Source organism: Bombina bombina, chromosome 7 (genome assembly GCF_027579735.1).
Source record: "Bombina bombina isolate aBomBom1 chromosome 7, aBomBom1.pri, whole genome shotgun sequence".
NCBI lineage: Eukaryota > Metazoa > Chordata > Amphibia > Anura > Bombinatoridae > Bombina > Bombina bombina.
In genome coordinates this window covers 274,452,681-274,467,901 of record NC_069505.1, presented here as the reverse complement: position 1 = coordinate 274,467,901, position 15,221 = coordinate 274,452,681, and the positions used below count along the sequence as shown (strand labels likewise).

At 37.1% G+C, this 15,221-nt stretch overlaps 1 protein-coding gene across 1 annotated transcript; it reads left to right on the top strand.

Annotated features, from left to right (window-relative positions):
* The first annotated feature begins 1,289 nt into the window (after positions 1-1,289).
* Positions 1,290-5,842, top strand: VHL (von Hippel-Lindau tumor suppressor). Its single transcript, XM_053688965.1, has 3 exons — positions 1,290-1,563; positions 2,156-2,278; positions 3,382-5,842. The coding sequence occupies exons 1-3, from the start codon at positions 1,371-1,373 to the stop codon at positions 3,561-3,563; spliced, it is 498 nt and encodes a 165-aa protein (XP_053544940.1). The 5' UTR covers positions 1,290-1,370; the 3' UTR covers positions 3,564-5,842.
* The last annotated feature ends 9,379 nt before the right edge of the window (positions 5,843-15,221 follow it).

Here is a 15,221-nt window from a genome sequence, read left to right as displayed (position 1 = left end):
CTTGTGTCAGAGTTTGAAATATAGATTTTTATTATGAATGGAAATTCCTTTTGTAGCTGTTCATTAACCGCGTTGCGCCATTAGGACGTTCCATGCCGGTGTTCTATCAGATTTTGCTCAATTATCAGAATCTGCTACCCCTGAGTGTGCATGCTCTGTATTATGTAATCGCACTCCACATATCTTAAAAAGGAATGTGTGGAATGCGATTATGTAATCAGCAGCATGCGCACTGAGAGGTAGCAAATTCTTACAAGAAAGTTGTCCTGTTAGATTTTGCTGTGGCCAATAAATGTGCGCATGTGCTGTTCAATCACTTGTCACGGTGGACGATTAAAGCGTGTCCTGCACACATTTTATATATATATATATATATATATATATATATATATATATATATATGGGTGTGTGTGTATATATATTTAATTGTCCACCACGACAAGTGATTGATAAAAGATATATAAAAGAAATCCATTTTAAATTTATATATTATATATATATATATATATATATATATATATATATATATATATATATAGCTATATATAGCAAGCACTATCCAGGTCTATCACCCTGGGAAGTGCTTGCTGATTGGCCACCAATAAGCAAGCATAACCCAGGTTTTGAACCAAAAATGGGCTGGCTCCTAAGCTTTACATTTCTGCTTTTTAAAGAAAGATACCAAGAGAACAAAGAAAAATGTATAATTGGCGTAAATTAGAAAGTTGCTTAAAATTGCATGCAGTATCTGAATCGTGAAAGAAAAAAATTGGGGTTAGTATCCCTTTAAGTTAACCCCTCTAGCAGAAGTCAGAAATATATTTCCAAAGGCACTTAGAATATTTAAAAAAAAAAAAGAGGATATAGTCTTAATTTAACCCATAGGATAGGAGCCAGAAATATATTATTACATGAAAAGTGGGCAAAATAAGTAATGAAAATATATTGCAAAGTTGTCATTAGGTATAGCTAAACATTTTATACACAAATCTCAAGGTGTTTACTATCCCTTTAAGGCTGATAATAATCATATGTGTCTGTAATAACAAAGTCTGTAAATAAAGCAAACCGGAAAATACAATTTTACTCATTTCAACTAGTGAAGTTTCAGGGCAAAACGAGCCCTTCATCAGTCAGTGTATTACATTTTGGGTGTACCAATATGACGAGAAGCATCGGTACGTTTGCGTCAAATACCAGGTGTTACAGGTCATGGGTGTAGTAATATGGATTGGAAACAAGCAATGGGCCTTCCGGGTGTATTTTTTTTGTCACGTGATGTAGTACGTTGCTGTTTTCTGCATGATCTCCTCTCTATACTGTTGTCATAGTTACACGCCCGGGCCTAGTTTTCAGGTCGAAGCGCTGGAATGCCGCAGGAAGTGTCTCCGCCGAGCTCCGTACCTCAGCTGCGGTCATTTAATAGTCGTCAGCTTGTGTATGCACTATTCTGTAACAGGAGCCCGCGTACCGTTCAGCCATATTGGGTGAACTTTCAGGGGGAGCCTCAGCAATATCCCGCGCTGCCCCCAGGCAAAGGCCGCAGGATGGTCACTTATTTAGGTACAGTCTTGAAGAATATGGAGAAGGGGCTTCTAGTGAAAATGATGTACTCACTAGGGGTCCTATTTGGTTGGTCTGCATATAGCATTGTCCCCAATACGTTCTTTGTTTTGTGGCCAAATAGTAAACAAGAGTGTCCCTGACTATATTCTTAAATTAGATAAGAGGTAAATATACAAGGGTGGTCCCTAAATATGTCCCTGGTTTGGAAGAAAATTGGTTGGTAGGAGGAGGCCTCTATGGCTTGATGGGTAACACACATAAAGGTATCTAAATATGTCCCTGGTCTGGAGGGATAATTGTTAGATGTGAGAACCCAGTAATATATATCTGTCAGGGGGGTAATTAGTACAAATTAGCTACAACGTGGCCCTAAGCTGGTGTCCGAGGAGTAATTAGCACACGTTAAAAAAGTCCCTTAATATGGTCTGTAACTGTTTAGAAAATCACTAAATGTTTGTTTATAAATGCGGCAGGTAGAATGATGTTTATTGGTGATTGTTTTGATTGGAAATCTAAAAAGCCTATGAAAGAGGACACATCGTTGTCAGTGCATTTTTGTTTTATAAATGTATTTTTTTCTGATGCGTAGGACACATCTGGCTTTTCCGAGAAGTTGATACAGGCGTAGGTCTGATGGTGAACAATAAGGAAATGTTTGTCCCATCTCCTAATGTAAATGGTCAACCGGCTATTGTTAATATTTCTTTGCCAGGTAAGTTTTACAGTCATATCTCCTGAGATAATAGCTATTGCATAGTTGCCAACATTCCCCGATTTCCAGGGACAATCCTGGAAATCATAGTTAAAAATGTACCTTTTAATTAAAGCAAACTGTCCTTGGATTAAGGTTTGATAAATCATTTGTTTATTTCTTGTTCTACATTCTTCAGTATAGATACACAAAGAAGTAATGAAAACATTGTTGTAGCTATGTTTAAGAAAACAGATGCATACTAAGCTAATTATATAAATAGATCGTTTACCTTTTAGAAAAAAAAAATTCTGTTCAAAATAGCTTTCCACTCTGCTCAAATGTGTTTCCCTGTGAAATACATCCATATTGGCTGTAGGTTGAATGTAAATTAAAGGGACACTAAAGTTATAATTAAACTTTTATGATTTAAATAGAGCAAGTAGTTTTAAGAGACTTTCCAATTTACTTACAATATCAAATTGTCTCTTTTTTTGTATACATTTTCGGAGGCACCAGTTCATACTGAGCATGTGCAAGAGTTCAGTGTATATGACTCTGTGATAGCTGTCATATGATACAGGGTGGGGAGCAAATTTTAAAGTGATTTTAACTTTTAATCAATTAAAGCCCAGTATATAAAATAAAACTTTAAAATGGGGGCACTTTAACATTTTGAAAGATGTTTCATTTTTAAAATATTTATCATTGAGTAGTGTTAAACATCATGACGTTCCTCCGACTGCATTTCATATTGTATTTAGCAGATCGATGACAAATCCAGCTTCCTCCAATCGTTGCGTGCCCCACAAGCTGGATGCCAGATGGGGCATGCAAAGATTAGAGGAAGCTGGATTATTTCATATTGATACCAGTGTCTGGTTTTATTCATGATTTTTTAAGATTGTATATATTTTTTAATACATTAAATGTTTACATGTCATTTTTTCAAATCACTCTATAGTGCAATATGTGGGTGTGTAATCTAGTGTTTTACTAACACTATTTTTGGACTATAGTGTTTTTACAGATTTGCATTTTTTTGAGATATATATACAAATAGGTTTGGATTTCACTGTGTCAGGTTGTTCTTTATGGTAACACTCTTTGTTTCTATTTCTCAGTCTTCAGTCTGAAAGAGAGATGTCTCCAGGTCATCAGACGTCTGGTGAAGCCAGAAGATTACAGAAAGCTGGAAATTGTTGCTTCTCTATATGAGGACCTTGAAAACAGTCCAGATATTTTGAAGGATTTGCGCCGGTTGGCAGTTGGATTCTGGGAACAGACCCAAGCATCAAATCCATGAAATTAAAGTGTGCCTGTAGTTTATTCTCATGTGACTGGAGATTTCCACTATTGGACTGCATTGTGCCATCTTACTTCTAGGAATGTGCTTGGATGTGCTCTGGAACAGGAGGATGAGTGGCTGATGCAGTATGAAGCTTGGAAGTTCTTTGAAACAGGATGAGTGGCATCTGCAGTTTGATGTCCACTTGAGGAAAGGAACTGAATATATTGGGCATTATTTAATCCTCTATACTCATTAGCAAGTGTGGTATATAAATATCTTTGTTACTCAAGCTCTTGACTTTCAGCATAACATAGTTTTATATTGTGTTTTTATAGAAAATCTCTACTTATGTGACTTGTGATATTCCCATTGTAGGAAGACTTTTTGTTTATCTGTAGTGCCTTATCACTATCAACAAACTTTGAAGAATATACAACCTAAACATTATGGTTTTAATCCTATATAATAAAAGGCCAAGAGTGTTTGTAGAGACTGCGCGCAAGGATAAACACACCTGGCCTTCCAACTGACCTGGTGTCGTGTAGCGGAGTGGGCGTGGTCGGGTGGGCAGGGCCAGATGCCGAGAGACAGAGAACTCTAAAGAGGGGGGGTAGAGAGAGCAAAAGAGAGGAGGGGGAGAGAGACAGCAAAAGAGAGAGACAGCAAAAGAGAGAGACAGCAAAAGAGAGAGAGGGGGAGAGAGAGAGAGAGAGCAAATGAGGGAGAGAGAGAGAGAGCGCAAAAGAGAGTGGGGGGAGAGAGGGAGCAACAGAGAGGTGGAGCGAGAGAGAACGCAAAAGAGAGGGGGTGAAAAAGAGCAAGGGGTGGGACCGCTGTACTGCAAAAAATGGCCTGTGTGAACGGGCTTTAGGACTAGTGTGTGTATGTGTGTATATATATATATATATATATATATGTGTATATATATATATATATATATATATATATATATATATATATATATATATATATATATATGGTGTCTCCACAAATGGAGGGTGATCTAATGGCTAGAAAGATGGTATTCTTGTAGGAAAGAGAAGTATTGCATTCTATTTCACACTAGAACAGAGAATACTTCTCCACAATAGTCTCTCTTTACAATGATGGATACATTTTAAACCTGTTTCTTTGTGTCAAGCAGGATGTGGCATTTGTAGAAAAAGTGCATTACTCCATAAATGGAAATGTTTTGAAGACAGTGAAGATAAAACTCAAACAGGCTGAGATTCGTTTGTAGCTTCTCAGCTGACTATTAAACGATCAAGGATAGTTTGCAGCTCTAAGGACTTTTCCATTACTGTATTACCACTTGCAATGGTTAATGTTGAGAAACTTCCAAGGCATGTATTGTAAAGGACAGGCACACTTCTGTTCAATTAGCAAGTTTAAAGGGACACACCAATTTTCATTTAACTGCATGTAATAGACACTACAATAAATAATCTGTACAGATGCTGATGTAAAAATGCAGTATAAAACCTTTTAAAAACGTACTTGGAAGCTCCCAATTTAGTACTGTTAATGAGATTAGCCTGGGATACCCATTGAAATAGGCTAATAGCAGAACCTCCCTCCTCCCCTGCATGTGAAAAGACCGATTATTCAAACAGAATCAGTCTGAAGTCTGTATACATCTAAAAGTTTGGGTCATGGTTAGGAGTCTGGAAATCAGCACAGTGTTATTTAATAATAAGGAAAACTATACATTGTTACAAAAACACACCCATATGGGCTATATAAATGGATCATCTACAAAACATTTATGCAAAGAAAAATCTATGTATAATGTCCCTTTAATTTGTTAAAACTGTAATTCTCCGCTTCACCAATACTCGTATGAAACGGCTTGTAAGCGAGAAATCTATAGTTTTTATATTTTCTTAATTCATTTAAAAAAAAAAAAATTAGTATGTGCTTGATTTTACTTGACTTGGAAGTTTCTGAACATCCGCCTTTTAAAACGGTAGATTTGCAGACTGTCTTTAGATTGTTTGAAGATGTATGTATAATATATATATATATATATATATATATATATATATATATATATATACTGTATTACCTTTCTTTTATATGGGAATTACTATTTTCCAATATTTCTAACTTTTTGCTAGTTCATTTGTTAGAGGGTCTGTGCCAAATAATTTATTTGTAAAAGAAAAAGTGTTTATATGTTACTTTATTTAACATTTATGTTTGTTTATATTTTATTTACCAAACTTTCTCCAAGAGACTACTAACTGTATTTTTTGTTTAAATAACTATAATAATTATGCAGTTTATACAGCTTACTCGGAGGACTTATGTCTTTTTTTTTAAGTATATTATCTTTATTAGGATACCTATATGTCTAATTTATATATGGTAATGTGTTTATGTATTGCCATATGTTAGTGTTACATCCTGGCGCTGGGTCACACGCAAACTGTCTCACTATAGTACTGAAAAATGGAAAATTTTCATACAACGCAGTAGAAAATTAGTGTTTATTATGAAATTATTACAATAACATAAATCAATAATCCACTTATAAAGCAAGGCAGTGATTAAACTATAAATGTATTACTTATCTTTAGGTTTCGCATAAGGCATTAATATCAGTGTACAAGGGTAGACAGGTAGAGGAGTGCAGTTACATTCGGTGTCTTTTTTTTTTTCTCTGAGTCAAAGGACAAGCTTGCACTTGCCATGCAGCAATGTCAGTCATCATCATCAGTAAGTTCAACAAAATCGTCAACATTTGCATGCATGATAGGTCTCATTTTATATTTCTGCTCTTTACTCTTTATGTATTTTTTCGCTGACTTTACTGCCCTACAGCTGTGAATTTCAGGTAGCAGAGCATCCCCCTATTGCAAATTGCACACTGCCCGTAATAATCAACCAACCTGTGTGGCCAATAATTTAGAATTATATACTGTTAAATCCAAACGCTTCACCATTTCTCCTAATGGCTGCCCTACTGTTGGATCAATTGGCGCTCTATGTCTGCTCAACTCCCTCCCAACGCTATGCCAGAGCCTGGGAATAGCAACTTGCCAATTTAGGACACTTTTTATTTTTCTGCAACAACTGCTTTTTTTTTTTGTTTTTGTTTTTTTCTTTCTCCCAAACAAACCAAAAGTAAGGCGAGGCATACTGCAAACCATAACAAACCACCAAATAACCAATCAATATCATAAGCTTCCATTTTTCACTACTCATCACCCCACTTCTGGTACCAAATGTTATGTCTGTGCGCTGGGGTACACACAAACTAGGTCTCACTATTGTACTGGAAAAGGGAAATTCACACATGAGAATGCAGTAGAATAATAAATATTTATTATGAACTTATTACAATAACATAAATCATTAATCGTCTTATTAAGCAAGGCAGTGATTAAACTATAAGCAAATTACTTATCTTCTGGTTTCAAATAAGGCATTAATATCAGCTTACAAGGGTAGGCAGGCAGAGGAGTGCAGTTACAGTAAGAGTCATCTCATAGTGGGACACGCAACAGATTTCACAGTTGCTAATGTCTAAGACTTCTCTCTAGGATGTTGCTACAACTCTCCTGCCCTCTCTCAACAATTCTAATTTAACTACAGTTTAGCAGGCATGTCTAATGTCAATCAACTTTTTTTTTGTAGCAATCATTAGACACAGTGCAGCTCGCTCCCGCTGTCAGACAGAGCGGGAGCGAGCTGCACTGTGTCTAATGGCGCGTTCTGGCCGGTCTGTGACTATACAGCTGGCCCGATGCGCTCAGTAAAAACAACAGACCCGCTCAGCAGAGTACAGAGAGCGGGTCTGTAAAACAGCGGTATTTTTACAAAATAAAAAGGCAATATTATGATTTACAAAGTTTGGCTAATATAATGTTATATAAATCTGCACTATGTGCAGAATTATATAACATTATTTTTAAGGTTTACTGACCCTTTAAGTGCTTTTTCTAGATGTTTAAACAGACATTAAACTGCTGGGTACAGCTACAGTAGGACGGTTAGTACTACTCACCATGATATTGTTTTGCCTCCTGTACCTGCAGTTCTTTTTAAAGGACCAGTCAACACAGTAGATTTGCATAATCAACAAATGTATAATAACAAGACAATGCAATAGCACTTTTAGTCTGAACTTCAAATGAGTAGTAGATTTTTTTTATGACAATTTTAAAAGTTATGTCTATTTCCACTCCCCCTGTACCATGTGACAGCCATCAGCCAATCACAAATGCATACAGGTTTATTCTGTGAATTTTTGCACAGTAGGATAGGAGCTGGTGACTCAAAAAGTTTAAATATAAAAAGACTGCACATTTTGTTAATGTAAGTAAATTGGAAAGTTGTTTAAAATTGCATAATCTATCTGAATAATGAAAGTTTAATTTTGACTTGAGTGTCCCTTTAAAGCCGTTCTCTTGTTTTAACTCTTTATAGACTTAAAGGGACATTTAAGTCCAAAAAAACTTAAATGATTCAAATAGGGCATGTAATTTTAAACAACTTTCCAATTTACTTTTATCATCAATTTTGCTTTGTTCTCTTGGTATTCTTAGTTGAAAGCTAAACCTAGGAGGTTCATATGCTAATTTCTTAGACCTTGAAAGCCGTTTCTAATCTAAATGCATTTTGACAGTTTTTCACCACTAGAGGGCGTTAGTTCATGTGTTTAATATAGATAACATTGAGCTCATGCACGTGAATTTACAGAGGAGTGAGCACTGATTGGCTAAGATGCACGTCTGTCAAAGTAACAAATAAGGGAGCAGTCTGCAGAGGCTTAGATGCAAGGTAATTACAGAGGTAAAACGTGTACAGGGAGTGCAGAATTATTAGGCAAGTTGTATTTTTGAGGATTAATTTTATTATTGAACAACAACCATGTTCTCAATTAACCCAAAAAACTCATTAATATCAAAGCTGAATAGTTTTGGAAGTAGTTTTTAGTTTTAGCTATTTTAGGGGGATATCTGTGTGTGCAGGTGACTATTACTGTGCATAATTATTAGGCAACTTAACAAAAAACAAATATATACCCATTTCAATTATTTATTTTTACCAGTGAAACCAATATAACATCTCAACATTCACAAATATACATTTCTGACATTCAAAAACAAAACAAAAACAAATCAGTGACCAATATAGCCACCTTTCTTTGCAAGGACACTCAAAAGCCTGCCATCCATGGATTCTGTCAGTGTTTTGATCTGTTCACCATCAACATTGCGTGCAGCAGCAACCACAGCCTCCCAGACACTGTTCAGAGAGGTGTACTGTTTTCCCTCCTTGTAAATCTCACATTTGATGATGGACCACAGGTTCTCAATGGGGTTCAGATCAGGTGAACAAGGAGGCCATGTCATTAGATTTTCTTCTTTTATACCCTTTCTTGCCAGCCACGCTGTGGAGTACTTGGACGCGTGTGATGGAGCATTGTCCTGAATGAAAATCATGTTTTTCTTGAAGGATGCAGGCTTCTTCCTGTACAACTGCTTGAAGAAGGTGTCTTCCAGAAACTGTCAGTAGGACTGGGAGTTGAGCTTGACTCCATCCTCAACCCGAAAAGGCCCCACAAGCTCATCTTTGATGATACCAGCCCAAACCAGTACTCCACCTCCACCTTGCTGGCGGGAGTCGGACTGGAGCTCTCTGCCCTTTACCAATCCAGCCACGGGCCCATCCATCTGGCCCATCAAGACTTACTCTCATTTCATCAGTCCATAAAACCTTAGAAAAATCAGTCTTGAGATATTTCTTGGCCCAGTCTTGACGTTTCAGCTTGTGTGTCTTGTTCAGTGGTGGTCGTCTTTCAGCCTTTCTTACCTTGGCCATGTCTCTGAGTATTGCACACCTTGTGCTTTTGGGCACTCCAGTGATGTTGCAGCTCTGAAATATGGCCAAACTGGTGGCAAGTGACATCTTGGCAGCTGCATGCTTGACTTTTCTCAGTTCATAGGCAGTTATTTTGCGCCTTGGTTTTTCCACACGCTTCTTGCGACCCTGTTGACTATTTTGAATGAAACGCTTGATTGTTCGATGATCACGCTTCAGAAGCTTTCAATTTTAAGAGTGCTGCATCCCTCTGCAAGATATCTCACTATTTTTGACTTTTCTGAGCCTGTCAAGTCCTTCTTTTGACCCATTTTGCCAAAGGAAAGGAAGTTGCCTAATAATTATGCACACCTGATATAGGGTGTTGATGTCATTAGACCACACCCCTTCTCATTACAGAGATGCACATCACCTAATATGCTTAATTGGTAGTAGGCTTTCGAGCCTATACAGCTTGGAGTAAGACAACATGCATAAAGAGGATGATGTGGTCAAAATACTCATTTGCCTAATAATTCTGCACACAGTGTATTATTATAACGTGTTGGTTATGCAAAACTGGGTATGGGTAATTAAGGGATTATCTATCTTTTTAAACAACAAAAATTCTGTTGACTGTCCCTTTAAGTAGGTAAAGCTCTGCATTTAATACTGGGCGCCGCCATCTTGTTTATTGTTGCATCATGTGATAAAAGCAGTGCACTTCACAGGTCTGTGATGTTACCGGCTTTTTGAGAGCTGTACCTTGCACTTCAGTTTAGCTCACATAATAGAAGTGGAAGTGATACATTTGTGCACAGTTTAAAACTTACATAACAAATATACACGACAGATTTTTTTATTTTTAAAAAGATTCCCTACACTGCAGAAAGAAATAATGCTAATATATATATATTTTTTAAATCCCTAAACTACATACTGGCAGACTGTCTGCCAGTACGTAAGATGGTGGGTAGGAGTGGGGGAGGGGCGTTGAAAGATCGCTGTTTGGGAGGGATCAGGGAGGTGGTAGGGTAGTCACTTCATTACAATACTATTACCCTTACCTGCTAAATAATTAACCCCTCTACTGCAGAGAATTTCAGAACTGTAGTACGCAGCTGGAATTAGCGGCTTTCTAATTAGCAAAAAGCAATGGCAAAGCCAGGCATGTGTGCAGTTTCTGAACAAAGGTGATTCCAGAGAAGCTTTTACATCCATTTGTGTTATGACTGCACGAGCATATATAATAAAACTACATTTTATTATATATGATTACATTTGGCGGTGCAACAGTGGCATGAAATATACCAAAATGGGCCTAGATCAATACCTTAGATTGCCCTCTTAAAAGAAATATATAGTTTTGAAAGGTTCCCTGTACCAAAGGGGTTAATTTGCTGGGACTATGTTTTTTAAAATTCTCAGGAGGTAAGAGTTGTTTTCTCCCAGAAATACCTAAATACTGTAAGTCTCCCTTATATGTTTATAGTCATAGGTCTCAGTTTCAAGGTTAAAAAAAGCCTCTGGGAAAAGAGACCCATTTGGTTCCCAAAGCACACAAAGTTAGAAGATGCAGTCTAATTTCAGAGGTAAAGGTCATGGAAAACCTGTCACAGTAAACCAGGATAAAACCAATGATGGTGCGCCTGAACAGTTATTTCCATTAGACTCTTAAAGTTCAGAGATATCTTGTCAAGTACAGTTTCAGATTCATTGGGCCTAAGTATCCTATCCACAGGTTTTTGACTAAAAGTTAAGAACAAGCTTTTCTACCTTGCTTGAGGTCCCAAAATATCTATAGAAGTTGGAATCAATAAATCAGGACACAGACCTTGGGTCATTTGTTGTCCATATATCTCCAGGATGCCTATTTTTAGGCATAGAAAATTTAAAAGGTTTGCCGTAGGAAGTGATTACTATCAATTATGCTGTCCACCCCTTTGGCATCTCCACTGCCTCAAGGGTATTCACAAAAGTGCTGGTAGCAGAATTAAGAATCAGAGGATATTTTGTGATTCACTATCTGTACGACATTCTGTTGACATTCCTATAATCAATCAAGCTTGTCTTCACAGAAAACACATTTTGGTTGTTTTTTTTTCATTCCATAGTTGGCTGATAAATTATCAGTCTATCAATGTCAAAAGAAAAAGAGATTGTTTTCTTGGGAAATCAGTTGGATGCACACATGGGAATGGTTTATCTGCCTCTTTAGTGATTACAGTTTCCAGTAGCTTACTTTAAAGATCTTCAACACTCCAAACAAATCTCAGCCTATGTTTGTATGAGAATGGTCGGTCATAGGACCTCAGTAATTTATCTGTTCAAATGGGAGAGATGGCTTATTAGACCTTTTCAGATGTTTATCCTTTAAAGTGAATGTCAATTTTATACTGATTAGTAAACTAGTAACTAGTTAAACCGCTAAGTTTTTATTTAAAAAAAATATATAGTTTATTTAGATTTATATTACCAACATTCAATACATTCGCAGCAGGACTCCTCCTACTTGTAACATCCTGTTTCAGAGCATTGTGACGTATAGAGCGGTCCCACCCACTCTACACGTATTTCTAATGCGCACACCAGATAAGGCTCTTACTACACGCATGTGTTGCAATGTGATCCTTGAAATATGCGCATGCGTTCTATACACTATTAAATTACTCTGCGCATGCGTTAACGTTTGTCACTCGATCTACGCATGCGTTACCCTTGCATATACTCTGAGCGTGGACGTGCATCTCTTCAGAAGGTGGATAGTATCGGCTAACGCATGCGCAGAAGAAGCTGATGACGTAGCAAGAAAGTGGCTGGACACCCCAGGAGGGAACAATGGATTGGCAATAGCTCTTGTCAATCATTCGAGGAAAGAGGGACCAAAATGACGGGCGGTGGAATCACGGACCAAAATATAACAAAAAAATTGATATTTGTGCATTTCAAAGTTTGAATTTAAAAAACGATGAATTAAAGTCCCCATGATTTGGAGAGATCAATAATATGGTGTAAAGCACAACCGGTGAGTTTACATTCACTTTAAGCATTGAGGTAAATTAATTGCAGTCTCTTTTTTATTGTTTTTTATTATTATGAATTTTGTATCCAGTGCATATCAGAAACTATCTTTGCTGGTGGATACAGGAATCAAACCTGTCAGAACCCAGATCATAATAATTCAGACATATTGCAGCAAGATTAGTTGGGGAATAGTTTGTCAAGGGCAATATGCTCAACTAGTGATTTTGAAACTTGGTGGGACAAAAAAAACCTCACCCCCTGACAACTCACCAAACTTTATCACTTAGGCTTTCACCCAAAGAAAAAGAAAGAATGGGGAAGCACACAAGAAGCAATACTTCTTATAGTGTAGTATTTACATACAGGGGAATAACTATAAACAACATAAAAAAATAAACGGTTTCTTCTGACCACGCAAAAATGGGGAGTACAAGAAAAAGATTTTATGGCATCAAGTTGCAATCATCAAGTTCCATTGTCTTACAGCAGATACCCACACCCAAAGCTCTGGGAACAGATGCTCTGGCAGAGATTTAGGACTTCAATCTATTCAATTAATTATTTTCCCTTCAATATCTTTGATTCCACTCATTCTACACAGAATACAGGTGGAGGTTGCAACCTTTGTTGTGATCCTACCTTATTTGCAAAGGAGACATTGGTTCCCTCTTAGGTAGATGGCAATAGCTCAACCTTGGAAACTACCATTAACAATGGACATGCTTCATCAAGGTCCAATGCCAGGTTTTCAGAGGTTGTGGTTAAAATGTATGGTTGCCAAGCTCTCCAGATTGCAGAGTTCAGACTCTGTTATTAAAACCTTTTTACAAGCCAGAAAGAAAGTCAACATATTTGGCTTATTATAAAGTTTGGGAAACCTCTTCTGCTAGTATGGTCCAGTAAAAAGCTTCTCTAACCATCCTTTAGTAATTCAGTAATTCTGTTAAATAACCTTACATTGCCTTTCATCAAGATCAAGTGATATTACATCCTGTACCAGAATTTCCATAGAACTCAGGATATTGTATTGCCATCTTTTTGTCCCAGCAGAGAACAGACACATGAGAAAGCTCTTTATCGTTTGGATGTGATTAATTGTTTACACGTCTACATCAAAAGAAATCAGTCTATCCATAAGTCAGACAAACTCTTTTGTCATTGCAAAAGGACTACACCAAGATCAATCTCCTGGAAAATATACTTTTTCAAAGTGGATTCTTCAAGTAATGTCAAGAGCTTACAAACTTAGGGCTAGATTTATCAAAGCCATTCTCCTATAATTCCGTCCAAAATAGCGCATACGAACTGATCGTCATATTCAGCAAAGCACTCTGCACCTATAATTGCGCAAATCTGAAAGAAACTTCTTTGCACTCTACTTTCATTTGCCTAGGCGCACGGGCGCGCTCCCAAGTGCAAGAATATACATTAGTAATAGGCGTAATTTACCAGCCCGACCTACAAATATGCACAGTTTCTGATTTATCATTGTTTGGCGCCGATAGGGAACTGAAATTTCGGCTTCAATTGCGTGTTGTATATTTCTCCATACAGACTGAGGCGAACACCATTATAATACATGCTTTTACATCTTGTGATGCAGTACTTTCTTCTTTTAACTATTTTTTCAAAGGCTCAGCGCCAACAGGAGACTGTTATTGCCAGAAATTTGCGCTTCTACAGGTGCATATGGTACCAACAGTTTTATATTTATATATTGATATATTTATTTTTGTGATATTAAATTATCAACATATGGCAAAAACAGCACAGAAACATCATATAATATAAATATAAGCTAAATAGTTACCTAAAAAACGCTTTTTTAATAATTAAAACATGGCGGCGTAAATATTTATAGGGATGTACTGTGATAAATAGGGAGTAAATGCTTTTTCCGACAGGCGTAATTTATCATTATTACGACCCAGCTAGTCTATTACGTCTATTTTTTTGATGAATTCAGGAGCACATGTGCGCTTCTCCGGAGGCGAGCTGGGGCGCAGTTACAGACGAAGCACATACAGAGTCCTTTCATAAATCTAGCCCAAAGTAATGAGCAAGTTCCCTAGGGGCTCAGAGCTCATTCTACTTGGGCAGTTTCAACATCTTGGACTTTTGAGGCTTATGCTACTTCTACAGAAATTTGTCAAGCGGCTGTAAAGAAATCTTCTAATACTTATATGTCTCACTACAAAGTGGAGGTTTGCCTGTCTTTTTTTTTTTGGGGGGGGCAAGATAACTAGAAATTAACAACCAAATAAAAGCAATTACTGTATCTTGGGTAATATTTTTCAGGCTCCCCCTGCTTCATTGAACGTCACTAAGAGTATGAGGAGAAACAGAAAGGGAGTTACCATTTGTACAGGTAACTAGGGGAGTGGTCTTTTCTGCCCACGCTCCTCCAGAGAGGAGTTTGTAACTGGTAAGTATTACCCAGGGATATGGGACAAGATATAGCAATTGCTTTTATTTGAATGTTAATTTCTAGTTATCTATGCAAAAGAAATGTTGCTATATATATAACTGTATGATATAGAGAATGTGTGAATATTGCAGTAATTTTATCATTTGGTTTCTGTTAACTGTAAAACTATTCTCTTATTTCAAGATTTACACAGACAAAATCCTATACCTAGATTAAGTCCAGGATACCTGGAATCTAGGTATGTGCATTCAGAGGTTTTGAATGCCTCCGAGTGCGGAAGAAGGCGGCCGCTTGCTGCATTCGACTCTTTTCAGAGCCAAATTTGTTATTGTGAAAGTTCAACCCACCAAGATCTGTGCAAATCCAGATCTTATTGTGTTTCACTTTCACAAGAATAAGTTTGGCTCTGAAAA

What these genes read in the sequence shown, in the direction of transcription:
- VHL (XM_053688965.1), top strand. Translation starts at nt 1,371, where the DNA reads ATGCCGCAGGAAGTGTCTCCGCCGAGCTCCGTACCTCAGCTGCGGTCA. An exon ending in CAGGATGGTCACTTATTTAG is followed by an intron (nt 1,564 to 2,155) that starts GTACAGTCTTGA and finishes TCTGATGCGTAG; the next exon opens with GACACATCTGGCTTTTCCGA. An exon ending in TGTTAATATTTCTTTGCCAG is followed by an intron (nt 2,279 to 3,381) that starts GTAAGTTTTACA and finishes TCTATTTCTCAG; the next exon opens with TCTTCAGTCTGAAAGAGAGA.